The following is a 13,498-nucleotide window of genomic DNA, read 5'->3' as shown; positions in this document are numbered from 1 at the left end:
CTCATCGTCACCGTGTGTCATTCTCATCATCATCGGGTGTGTGCACGTTCGGCCCATTCTCTTCCGAGGCCTTGGGTCTAATAAACGTTGCTTCAACCAAGACGTCATACGTGGTGGAGGTGCTGGGTATATATATATATATAGATTATGAAGAGTCTGTCTTCGGTTGCCGTAAAATAATTAGGAAAAAGGTATACGCTTCTAAAAATCTGTTTATTTGTCGACGTTTCGATCGGAGACCGATCTTCATCAAGATGAACCTATCTGATGAGCATATATATATATATATATATATATATATATATATATATATATATATATATATATATATATATATATATATATATATATATATATATATATATATATATATATATATATATATATATTGGTATATTAAATGTCGCTGATATATAATATTGCCTCGCGTCTTATGTTTCATGAGTTGAAGCTACACCCCCGAAGACTGTCAGCAACGCTCAACGCAAACCGCGCCACATTGTTCGCGAAGCTTACCGATCATTGTAGATCGTTTTGTTAAGATTGCGCGCCGCACGCGAATGTTCCAGCTTTGTCGAGAGATAACGCCGCCACCAGCGATATCGCTGGAAAGTTCGATAGCGCCTGTATAAAAAGCCGACACGCTTGACCGCTTCTCAGTTGATCGACGGTCGACGCTCTGTTCGACGCTATCAGTGTATTGCTGTAGTTCGACCTCCAGTTTCCCGGCCACAAGTTCGGCCAAATAAACAGTTTCATCTCGGACGTGCTGACTGTTGTCTTCGTCGACGTCACGACCACGTGACATCTGGTGAAGGTGCTGCTTCATGATCCGGACGCCACCGCGGAGCGCTGACCCAAGCCCGAGCCGCGAAGAAGACGACTCTAAGGTCAACCCGGATCCTCGAACCAGCCGCCGGCAGAAGGGACTACAACCAGAGTACGGGCTCCTTCCCGAAAACGCCAGGCAGCCGAAGACCGTCACATCTACCGCCGAGACGATGACAGACCCCCTGCCACCTACGACGGTAGTGATGCAACAGCCAAGGGAGCCACCAACTTTCCGTGGATCGTCGTTTGAAGACCCGGAGTGCTGGCTGGAGACGTACGAGCGAGTCGCCGCCTACAACCACTGGGACACTGAAGAGAAGCTGCGCCACGTCTACTTCTACTTAGAAGACGCCGCGAAGACGTGGTTCGAAAACCATGAATCGAGCCTTCAATCCTGGGACCTCTTTCGGACGACGTTCCTCACAGGGGCGTAGCCAAGGGGGGGGGGGGAGTTCAACCCCCCCCCCCCGAAATTTTTCAGTTTTGCTTGCGTATATAGGCACGCACACATACAAACGCACGCACGAACATACATAAAGTATGGTTGAAGCCCCCCCCCCCCCCCCCGAAAAAAATTTCTGGCTACGCCCCTGGTTCCTCAATACCTTCGCGAGCATCGTCCGCAAGGAAAAGGCCGCTGCTTTGCTGGAGACCCGGGTGCAGCTGCCAAACGAAAACGTCACCATCTTCACGGAAGAGATGACTCGACTTTTCGGTCAGGCCGACGCTGCGATGGCGGAAGACAAAAAAGTTCACCTGCTCATGGGGGTGTCAAACAAGGATCGACTTTTCGCGGGACTTGTCCTCAACCCGCCCACGACGGTCGCCGAATTCCTCACCAAGGCTACGACTATTGAAAAGACACTGGACATGCGGACGAAACAGTACAACCGCTCGCCGCTGTCTGCAACCTATTCCGAAGTGCACTCACTAGCCACCGACGACTTGCGCGAAACCATCCGAGCGATCGTGCTGGAGGAGTTGCGCAAGCTGTTACCTTCGCCGCAGCCTCAAGTGGATTCGATCGCAGACATTGTCCGCGAGGAAATCAAAGAGTCACTGGGTGTTCCTCAGCCGGCACCGCCGCAGCTTAAAGCAATGAGTTATGCTGCTGCAGCCCGACGCAACGCCCCCCCCCCTCCTCGCCCGCGTGAAGACGCCGCGCCGCTCCAGCAGTTCCGCCGCCACCACCGACGTCATACCGCCCGCCAAACGGCCAGACACGCCGAGGAAGACCGACGTTTGGCACGCCCCCGACCATCGTCCACTCTGCTACCACTGCGGAGAAGCCGGCCACACCTACCGCCGCTGCCAGTATCGACGGATGGGACTGCGCGGGTTCGCCATCGACGCGCCGCGTCCACAGCAGGGTGAACGACCACGTGACATCGCCGACTATCTGGCAGGAGCGCAGTGGACCCCCCGAGGACCTTCCAGATCGCCGTCGCCAGCCCGCTACGCCTCCCCCCAACGGCGCCAGTACACTGGCCCATTCCGGGGCCGGTCGCCTACCCCGTATCCGGAAAACTAAGGGCAGCAACCGATGGAGGTGCGGTTGCTGTACGACGAAACATCGAAGATCCTCCGCCGCCGACGACGACGCCACGACGAAACCTTGAAGACCCGACGCGAATCAGACAGAGCCCTGACCACAAAGCCTCGCGGACCGAAGTGGACCTGACAACGCAACGGGGATGCAGCGGAACAAAGCCGTGACCCGACGCCACGACCTAACTGCAATGCAAGACGACGAACTAGCGACCTCGACGTCCTTATCGACGACCACAGCGTCACAGCTCTCGTCGACACCGGAGCCGACTATTCTGTCATCAGTGGACCGTTCGCCGCGAAGTTGAAGAAAGTTAGGACAGCCTGGGAAGGCCCCGAAATCCGGACAGCTGGAGGTCATCTAGTAACACCGGAGGGAATCTGCACAGCGAGACTCACCATTAACAACCGGATTTATCCCGCGAACTTCGTAGTCCTGCAGCGTTGCTCGAGAGAGGTCATTCTTGGTATGGACTTCTTAAGCCTTCATGGTGCAGTCATCGATCTGAGATCCAAGTCGATAACACTATCCACAGAAAAAGCACTGCCGCCGTACACGCCGCCAGAAAAACACGCCTTGAATGTGCTGAAAGACCAGGTCACCATTCCCCCCCGCTCCAGCGTCATCATTTCCGTCGGCACTCGGAAATCAGCAGACCTGGAAGGCGTCGTCGAGGGCGATCAGCACCTGCTTCTGAACCGTCAGATTTGCGTCGCAAGAGGCATAGCCGAGCTGCGCGATGGCAAAGGAAAGGTAGTGCTGACAAACTTCAGCCACGAATATAGGCACCTAAACATTGGTACGACGCTCGCCTACATCGACGAATTCGTGGACGCCAGCAATGCTTTCGCCTTCTTCGATGCTACCGAACCTGCTTCGAAGGATCGAGATCCCCAAACAGATTTCGACGTCAACCCGAGCCTCCCGAAGCACAAGCAAGACCAGCTTCAAGCCCTGCTCCTGCAATTCAAGGACTGCTTTTCGTCGGCGTCAATAATTCGACAGACCCCAGTCGCGAAACATCGCATCATAACAGAAGAAGGTGCCCGACCATTCCGTCAGAGCCCGTACCGAGTTTCGACGCGAGAACGCGAGGCTGTTAAGAAACAGGTCGACGAAATGCTACGCGACGACATCATCCAGCCGTCGAAGAGTCCGTGGGCATCCCCCGTGGTGCTAGTGAAGAAGAAGGATGGAATTCTACGTTTTTGCGTCGATTATCGTCGCCTGAACAAAGTGGCGAAGAAGGACGTGTATCCCCTTCCCCGGATAGACGACGCACTGGATCGATTACACAACGCAAAGTACTTTTCGTCGATGGACCTGAAGACCGGTTACTGGCAAATCGAAGTCGACGAGAGAGACCGAGAAAAGACTGCCTTTATAACACCAGACGGCCTGTTCGAGTTCAAGGTCATGCCCTTTGGTCTTTGCTCGGCACCTGCGACATTTCAACGCGTTATGGTACTGGCCGGCTTGAAGTGGCAGACGTGCCTCGTGTACTTGGACGATGTCGTTGTGTTTTCCTCAAACTTCGACGAACACCTTCGGCGCCTTGAAGCTGTACTTCAAGCAGTCAGGACCTCCGGACTCACCCTGAAGCCTGAAAAGTGCCGCTTCGCGTACGAGGAGCTCTTGTTTTGGGGTCACGTGATCTGCAAAGATGGTGTTCGCCCGGATCCGCGCAAAACAGCTGCCATCGCTGCCTTCCCGCCAACCACCGATAAGAAGGCCGTACGCCGTTTTCTCGGCTTGTGCGCCTACTACAGACCCTTCGTCAAGGAATTTTCACGAATAGCCGAGCCACTAACGCACCTCACGAAGACCGCCGTGCCATTCAAGTGGGAAACGGCGCAAATCGAAGCATTTCAAGAACTTAAACGACGCCTTCAGATGCCTCCGATACTAGCGCATTTCGACGAAGACGCCGATACGGAAATCCACACCGACGCAAGCTGCGTATAGGACTCGGCGCCATCCTCGTGCAGAAGACTGACGGGCTCGAAAGGGTCATCAGTTATGCTAGCCGGTCGCTATCAAAGGCAGAAATCAACTATTCCACAACAGAAAACGAGTGCCTGGCCATCATCTGGGCTACATCGAAGTTTCGCCCCTACCTCTACGGCCGGCCCTTCAAAGCTGTGAGCGACCACCAGCCTTGTGTTGGATAGCTAACTTGAAGGACCCTTCAGGTCGCCTCGCACGGTGGAGCCTACGACTGCAAGAATTCGACATTACCGTCGTGTACAAGTCCGGACGAAAACACTCTGACGCCGACTGCCTGTCTCGTGCCCCCGTCGACGCGCCGCCGCAAGACGACGACGATGACTGCTTCCTCGGAACTATACGTGCCGATGACTTCGCCGAAAGGCAACGAGCCGACGCGGAACTTGGGGGCCTTATGGAGTACCTCGAGTGCAAGACCGCCGATGTTCCGAAGGTATTCAAGCGAGGACTGCCGTCGTTTTTCTTGCGGAACGGCGTTCTCCTGAAGAAGAACTTCTCGCCACTTCGAGCCGACTACCTTCTTGTCGTGCCCTCATCATTGCGACCAGAAGTCCTCCAGGCCCTACACGACGACCCGACGGCTGGACACCTCGGTGTTTCCCGCACGCTCGCCAGAATACAGGAAAAATACTACTGGCCACGCCTTGCTGCCGACGTCACCCACTACGTTAAGACTTGCCGAGATTGCCAGCGATGGAAGACACCGCCGACTAGGCCAGCGGGACTTCTGCAGCCAATCGAACCACCTCACCGGCCGTTCCAGCTGATCGGGATGGACCTACTGGGGCCGTTCCCGACGTCGACTTCCGGCAACAAGTGGATCGTCGTAGCGACTGACTACCTCACCCGCTACGCCGAGACAAAGGCCTTGTCCAAAAGCAGTGCGGCCGAGGTAGCCAAGTTCTTCGTGGAGAACATCGTATTGCGTCATGGCGCCCCAGAGGTCCTCATCACAGACAGAGGTACCGCCTTTACTGCGGACCTCACTCAGGCGATCTTCAAATACAGCGAGACGAGCCACCGTTGCACCACCGCCTACCACCCGCAGACCAATGGCCTCACAGAGCGTCTAAATAAGACCATCGCCGATATGCTGGCCATGTACGTCGACGTTGAGCACAAAACGTGGGACGCCGTCCTTCCGTACGTGACCTTCGCTTACAACACGGCCGTCCAAGAAACGACGCAGATGACGCCGTACAAGTCGGTCTACGGAAGGAGCCCGGCGACGACGCTCGACGCCATGCTACCGAACGTCACCGACGAAGAAAATCTCGACGCCGCCGCTTACTTACAACGTGCCGAAGAATCTCGACAGCTCGCCCGCCTGCGCATCAAGACCCAGCAGAACACCGACAGCCGTCGCTACAATCTTCGATGACGCTTCGTGGAGTACCAGCCCGGCGACCGTTTCTGGGTCTGGACACCAATACGACGACGCGGACTGAGCGAGAAGCTTCTGCGTCGATACTTCGGACCGTACAGGGTACTTCGACGTCTCGGCGCACTCGACTACGAGGTTGTCCCCGACGGCATCACGAACTCTCAGAGGCGCCGAGCTCGACCCGAGGTCGTGCATGTGGTGCGCCTTAAACCGTACTATGCACGTTAACGCACCAGAGGACTAATGTTTGCTTTCTTTATTAGTTTTCTTTAGTATTGCATGTATTCCTGTTCTGTTTTTAAGCATCGGGACGATGCTTTTTCAGAGGGGGGCATTGCCGCGCGTCTTATGTTTCATGAGTTGAAGCTACACCCCCGAAGACTGTCAGCAACGCTCAACGCAAACCGCGCCACATTGTTCGCGAAGCTTCCCGATCACTGTAGATCGTTTTGTTAAGATTGCGCGCCGCACGCGAATGTTCCAGCTTTGTCGAGAGATAACGCCGCCACCAGCGATATCGCTGGAAAGTTCGATAGCGCCTGTATAAAAAGCCGACACGCTTGACCGCTTGTCAGTTGATCGACGGTCGACGCTCTGTTCGACGCTATCAGTGTATTGCTGTAGTTCGACCTCCATTTTCCCGGTCACAAGTTCAACCAAATAAACAGTTTCATCTCGGACGTGCTGACTGCTGTCTTCGTCGACGTCACGACCACGTGACAATATTCAGGCTCACACACCCCTTTCAATCAGAAAATTGATTGGCAAAACTATACTTGGCAAAACTGAATTAAAATAATTCTGCTCATGTGCGAGAGAAAGAAAAAAAGAAAACTTCTGTCGCTGTTCGTTTTCGCCAGCTGACAGCAGCAGCGCAGCTGTGATGAACGCCGTCCCTCGTGCAAACCTGCGTGTCACTGCAGTAGGCTACATCACAGCGGCGGCTTGATGTTGCGTCGAGAACCATGCCCTTGAATGCCGAATTAGGTTAGCCAGGGCCACATTTTATGATGAATAGCCAGGAACAGAAGTGGTTCAGGAGAATGGGGGGCAGCGTCAGAAACGAGGACGCAGAAGAGGCTGACTAACAAGTGATCATACTTGTCATAGTAACAACTCTAAGTTGTTAGCGTTACGTGTGCTTGGTGTATGTCTCTTCTGTGTCCTCGCTTTTTTTTTATTTTTTCTTTTTGCTGTGAATAAAATCTTGAATTCTTCTTAGCTATCATTTCTAGTTTTCCAAACTTCAGTCCCATAGATTCAGAACTTCTTTTATTTTCTTTTTTTTTTTAGCGGTGAAATAAGAAATACATAGCGGTATAGCTGAAAACATAAAGGGCCAGACATTAAGTAATCGTAGCGATCATGTACTGACGAGTTCGTTGACTAATAACACTTTGTCTTGGGCGAGGTATAAAACACAAACGGCGCTCGTCTGTGTTTTACGTGTCTCCTGTCTTCGTTCAAGTCGCGCTGCATGTATCCGAGTTCGTTGACTTGCTATATCTATTATTAATGCCTTTGTTCAAAGTGTAGACTCATAACTTACAAATTTATTTTTCGGAGAAGGGAACCGTATTGCATCAAACAAGAAATACCCATAGGTCGGCAAAAATGTGGAGCTCACTCAGACTCACTCATTAAATATATATTGCTCTTCGAACTCACTCGGACTCAGACTCATCAAAATTTTCGTCAAGCAGACACAGTCGGACTCAGACTCCCTGAAATTGTTCTCAGCCGGACTCACTCGGACTCACGGCTCGATCTGTGTCTGAATAAGTCTGGGTGAGTCGTCTCATGAGTCCGTTAGCGTATAATTAGCTGTTTCGACCATGGTGTCAATGCTCTTTAAGACCAATATCTCGTATAATTCGTGCTCTACTGGGCGCCTTTTGATCTCGTACTTCCAAATAAGAGTTATCAGTGGTTGCAATCCAGCAGGGACATTTTTATTGAAAGAGATGACTTGCACGACACATTTTTACCAAGAACTTCCTGTGAAAGAGTTTTCGGGGGGGGGGGGGGGTTACGGCACCTGCCCCCCTCCGTAATTCCCGCCTCTGATCTATAAATATTGAGCTGGCGTGTGAACAGTGCTTTGAAGTATGTGTGCGTCGGCGGGAGTATAAACGTGAGCCCACATAAGGCTGAATGCTGAAGTTGTGTAGATAGAACCATAGGCCGGCAGAAAAGTGCGGAGCTCACTCAGGCTCACTCATGAAATATATCTTGCGCTTAGGGCTCAATCGGACTGAGACTCACCATTGTTTTCCTCAACTGGGCTCACTCGAATTCAGGCTCACTAAAATTTTATTGAACCGGACTCACTCGGACTCAAACTCACTAAAATATTACCCGGACTCACTCACACTCAAACTCGCGGCCAAATCTGACTCTGAGTGAGTCTGAGTGAGTCGACTCATGAGTGAGTTTGCCGACCTATGCATATAACCGACGGTCGCGAATCGTTCATGTTCGCTAAGCCAGATCCACCAGTTTCTCCCATGCCACCTGCGCCGGGATCACCACGATCGGATTTCGGACTATACCGTAGCGCAGTGTTGGTGCTTTCTTTTACTTTGATGTAGCGCTCCTGCTCTCGGGCGAGGCTTCGACACGCAGGAACAAGCAACACTGAGAACAAAGCAACACTGAGTAATCTAATGAAAGCAACAGACAATGAAGCTAAGGAATGTATAGGGGATATTACTTGTAAACTGCAGTATAGAAATTATGACATAAATGGAAAAGAATTAAAGTGGATGAAAAATCAACTTGTCGCATGTAGGGACGGAACCTGCAACCTTCGGATAACGCGTTCGATACTCTATACCAATCGAGCTACAGCGGCGGTTACTTTCCATCCACTTTATTAAGTATTTGTGTAATCTTGGCATTGTCAGCCAGCGACACTCGCAGCCATGACGGTGGGTGTGGAAATCTCTTTTGTTGCCAGCTGGAGTCACGTAGCACGTGATCTTTTTTACGAGCTGGAAGTTGACCAATAAGCCCTCGTATACAACCTAAGGCATCTAGTGTGCCGGAACGAGACCCTCGCTGTTAATGAACGAAAGAGGGGGGAGGAGCGTGTAGCTATAGAAAAAAAAAATTAAGGCAGCTTCGCGCTATGGTTGCCAAGCCTGAAAGAAATGCGGAGCTGGGCGTTCTGCTTTGTTTATCTTTATGTTTCTCTTTCATTCTTCCTCTGTTTCTTTCCTCTTCTATCATCTCTCTGTTTTTCTGGTATGTCTTTTTTGTACATGTTTATATCTATTTCTTTCTTTCTCTATCTGTGTATTTATTTCTCTTTCTTGCCCTTCTTTCGATGTCTCTCTCTCTCTTTATTTCTTTCTCTCTATTTCACTTTTTCTTCCTATGGTGTGCTTCCTTCTTTGATTCGCTCTCTTTCTGTCTTCCCTTCCTTCTTCTCTATTTCTCTCTTTCTCTTTCTTTCTATGCTATGTTTACTCTCTTCCCTCCTTCTTTACCTCCTCCTCACTCTCACTTCCTTTTCCCGCCACCTTGCTATACTATACCATACAAGGCTATGCTATGCTCTGCTAGTGTGCCTAGATAGCCGAGTGGTTAGGACGCTCGCCTTCGGATCTTGAGCACGCGGGTTCGAATACCGCCTCGCCAAGAAATTTTTTCCCCAAGAATTTCTCTCTTTCTTTTTCTCTCTCTCTCTCTCTCTGAACTCGTTATCTCACCTATCAAAGTTATTCCATCCCGCGCCGGAGAAATTGGCGCACGTGTTTTGGGAGCGAAGCAGAAGATGAAGAGGACGAAGAGAGCGCGTGCCGGTTCATGATGATGATAGTTTATGTTCGCACTACCCGGCGCAACGAAAAGCTCTAAGAGCTCCGCTCTTTTAAAAAAACACGTACGAGTGCGCGTCCACTTTGTTTATGCGTGTGTATTCTTGCACATTGTAATGAACTCATCCATCAACAGAATGCTGTAGATGGCTACAGCGCAGCGCTTCGTGGCAAGAAGCTGACCACCCCTTCCAGGGAGACATGTTGGTGGAATTGCGGAACAACGGAGCAGGGCACGTACCGACGTCGAATTGCGGCATGAGGAACGAGCGCGCCACGATGAGTCCCATGGCGAAGTGGAGCAGGCCCGAGGCGAGGAAGAGAAGCAGCTGCGTCGGCGACCGCAGCCAGGGGAACCACGATGGTTCGCCGCCGTCCTCCAGCTGAGCCTGGATCTGACTGGCCGGGGGTATCGATTGGCCGGGCGGGCCTTCCACCTCGTTCCTGAAAAACGTTCGGCAATGCGCACACCTTACCAATAAATGTATTTTGCTCTGGAGCGAGAAGCGACTATCTTTCATTAGTTCAATGTTTGTCTCTGGTAGAGGAAAGGACCAAGCCACAAAAAGGCAACTAAACTGAGTAGCTTTTCGAAGTAGTTCCTTCGCTAAACGGCAGCAACGCACAGTTGGCAGAAGAAAACTATAGCGTAATACACAGCAAAAACAGGCTAGTTATAGTTAGATTGTTTTTAAAATATATATGACACAGAAATAACGGCAGGAAAACTTCAAGAAAACATAGTCCGGTGGAACAGGCTCAACAAAAGAATACAAAAATAAAATACAATAGCACGACCTTCCAGCACGTTAACGTATGTTACGTATGAAACAAAGATCAACAAGTTGGAAAGGGAAGAAATACTAGAATTCCGGTTATTTGGTGTCTGTATGTCATTCAGTTTAACTTACTTGAGGGGATGGGGTAGCATGACGAACAGGGACTTAGAAAGGATTTCGTCTTGAGAGGAGAGAGGGAGGGGCTGGGGGACAGAGGGTCCGATCCCTCTTATATGCGTATATACTTATGTTTGTGCTGCGTGAGTGTATGAGTGCATGTATATGAGGGGAAGGGGAAACAATTCCGACCCCCCCCCCCCTTTTACCCCCCGACGTCTAGGCTGGCTGCATATGCGGACGAGTATAATTCCGTTTTATACGGGTAACCCAAAAACACATCTAGCAGAGCCACTACACAAAAATAGCTATGTTTACCACCACGTGGACAAAGAAAAAAAAACAAGGACAAAAAATTGCTGCACAATGCGCTGCCACATCTGTGGAATGTCCCGACTTGCATTTTGAAGCAAAGTTTGCCTTTTATTCTCGCAGTGCAGTTGGAACTAACGTATGTTTGCTACCCCATTCTCCAAATGTGAAATGACCAGACGGCTCAGCCTGCGCGATTTGCAGTATAAGGAAGCTAAAAACTGGTACAAGCATATAGGCTGGCTCCTTGCACTTACCGCTTTTTGTACCTGAAAGTCATCATGTTAAAGCGAATGTCCGCTCTGGAAAGAGAAAAAAAAAATGCACCAAGGAATGACAGTCTTCATCGTTGACGTAGTGCGCTAGCTAATGACCTGTAGAATTGCATGCTTACTAGCCTCAGGCGTAAGGGAAAATGCAGACCAAGCTGCATGCTTGCAAACAGAAATTCTGAGTAACCACAGTTAAAGCTTGGGCGGCTTCCATGGCTGCTGTTTTTATTACGAGCAAAAAGGAAACACAGTAAAATATATTGAAAAATAAGCTATATTTTACTTTGGAAAGCAAAGCAATGAAAGCATGCATTTACACTTTCTGCGCAAGAGTTTTTTGCTCAACGGTTAGCGCTCACGTGTATACGACATTTGTTATAGAAGACACGGCGTAATAACACGCCCGCCGAAGCGATCGTCAGACGCAGAAGTCACGTCAAAGCATTTTGTGAATAAGCATGGTCTCGGATTGCTCAGAATATTAACGACTAATGTATCACAAGGCGCTGAGTGCAAAGATTTGAGTTAGCCGGGGACCATATATAGAGAGGTAGCTGTATTGGGAAAGTAGACAGGCTGTAAAATCGGGCTTACTTTTTCGTGACTCTGTAGGATTGTTCCTCATTGCGCTCTTCTGTTTGGTATTCACTCATGTTGCATGGCTCTTTAACTGCGGGAGAGAAAACAAAACTTGAGCTGTCGAAATAGAAGACTAAAATGATGTCATTTTGCTTACGAAGGCGTTGCCTTGGATCCTTCAAAACCGGCTAGAACAACTGCACCGCAGTCACAATTCATGCTATCGTAATGCTGGGAATATTGGCGTGGGCAGTAAGGGAATGGTAAAGAACATTTATGAACAAAGATCTGCCTTACATCGGCCCATGAAATGGAATACTGCGATGGGATGCAAGTGACGCGTGAGTGCGCGTGGAAAATATGATGTGAATGTCTTCCAAAGCAACGTCGAGTGGCGCCACTGCTCTTATCATAAGTGGGAATATCCACGGCGCGTCTCCTTTCGCCACAACACTGCCGCCCCCGCTTCCGCGCACATCTCTCGGGTTGCATATGTCACAATGTAACTATTGCAGACTAGCAGTGCTCCCGGTAGAATGAGAAGCGCGTGCACGCACGTGTCCTTGCCGCCACCGCTGCCAAATCCGGCGACCAACCGCCCTCGCCGGCAGCGTCAATTCCCAGTAACGCATGGCTCGACCGCGCGAGCGTCGCGCCCGAACTTGAGCTTGGGTTCCTTATACATTTACTGCGTGCATGCGCTGCTCACATGAGCGCTGTAATCGGGGTCATGCCTTTCTCCGAAAAAAAAAAAAAAAAACCGAACAGCGATAACAACTGTACTAGTATTGACAAAAAAAAAAAATTCTTACGCTGTTACTGTTCTTGAGAGCGGACACCAGCCATTCATGATGCCGTGCCTACTATTAGCTGAGGCGGCCGTGCAATGCCAAGCAGCATTTACGAAGCGAAATCATTGCGAACGCGCAGTGCTTGCGCGGCGCTCAGTTTATGATGCCACTGTGTCAGTGACACTTTTGCGCTAATTGCCAGCCCAGCGGTATATTGCTTGAGCGAAAATCTCTTCCAAGCTCGAAAATCTCCGATTCAATGAAGACAAACGTCTTTGCTCGTCGCCCTCAACGTGCGATATGTCATTCAGCTTCATGCAGTAACTTTGCATTCAAAGAAAACGGCCTTCAGTGCTGCGCCCATACCTGTGCCGAACGCACTGCTTGAGGCGGCTTCTTTGGTGCTCATTCCCCAATGTGTCCGTCAGGTAGACAACCGGGTAAAGACGTCCATGGCGGTTTCGGCGCCGAGAAGCTTGCAACGGGCGCCCACTCGACGCCTCACTCGTTGCGCTTCTTCCTCTTTAGCTTTGCGGCCAAACTGTCCTCTGGCGCCTTCTATACTCTAACAATACCTGGAAGTAAGGATAATAGCGTTCATGCTCTTTTATTATCCATCTAACCTAAAAGAAAAAGCAAAGATGTTAGGACATGCACACGACATAGATCTTAGTTGGTTGCTTGGTTGGGTTTTGGTGGGGTGGCTCAACCCACTATGGAGGATCGACCACGGACCGAGCGGAAGTAGGGGAAAAAAAAGAAAGAAAAAGGGCAACAAAATTAACACATTAGATAGACGTTCTCGTTCGTTGTAATAAAACAGTTTAATTTTTTTATTATTCTGAGATGAATTTTAAGGGTTGTATAAAAATAGGCGCAAGAAAGGAAGAAAGGAGGATTTTAATACTAGATTCTTTTGGATAGATGGATGAAAACGAAACTTTATTGAAGGAAAAAAAATGTCGTCTTCTGTGTCCTGTAACATAAGCAATCTAGTTAGCTTAGGAAGAATAGGCCTTTGATCACTCATATTGGCTCTTAGATGACCAAGCACCT

At 50.0% G+C, this 13,498-nt stretch overlaps 1 protein-coding gene across 1 annotated transcript; it reads right to left on the bottom strand.

Annotated features, from left to right (window-relative positions):
* Nucleotides 1-9,714: 9,714 nt before the first annotated feature.
* On the bottom strand, nucleotides 9,715-13,005 carry LOC119388015 (uncharacterized). The gene is made up of 4 exons (XM_037655622.2): nucleotides 12,809-13,005; nucleotides 11,667-11,742; nucleotides 11,058-11,102; nucleotides 9,715-10,036 (listed from the first exon to the last, which is right to left on the bottom strand). Exons 1-4 carry the CDS (start codon nucleotides 12,849-12,851, stop codon nucleotides 9,715-9,717), a joined length of 486 nt encoding a protein of 161 aa, XP_037511550.2. The 5' UTR covers nucleotides 12,852-13,005.
* Between the last annotated feature and the right edge of the window lie 493 nt (nucleotides 13,006-13,498).

The sequence above is a fragment of the Rhipicephalus sanguineus genome, chromosome 1 (genome assembly GCF_013339695.2).
Source record: "Rhipicephalus sanguineus isolate Rsan-2018 chromosome 1, BIME_Rsan_1.4, whole genome shotgun sequence".
NCBI lineage: Eukaryota > Metazoa > Arthropoda > Arachnida > Ixodida > Ixodidae > Rhipicephalus > Rhipicephalus sanguineus.
The sequence above is the reverse complement of the archived record's forward strand: the minus strand, read 5'-3'. Positions and strand labels throughout refer to the sequence as shown.

Coding starts and splice junctions, on each gene's coding strand:
- LOC119388015 (XM_037655622.2), bottom strand. CDS start 12,851: ATGAGCACCAAAGAAGCCGCCTCAAGCAGTGCGTTCGGCACAG. Junction 11,103..11,666: donor TCCTACAGAGTCACGAAAAA/GTAAGCCCGATT, acceptor TTCTCTTTCCAG/AGCGGACATTCGCTTTAACA. Junction 10,037..11,057: donor ACTTTCAGGTACAAAAAGCG/GTAAGTGCAAGG, acceptor AACGTTTTTCAG/GAACGAGGTGGAAGGCCCGC.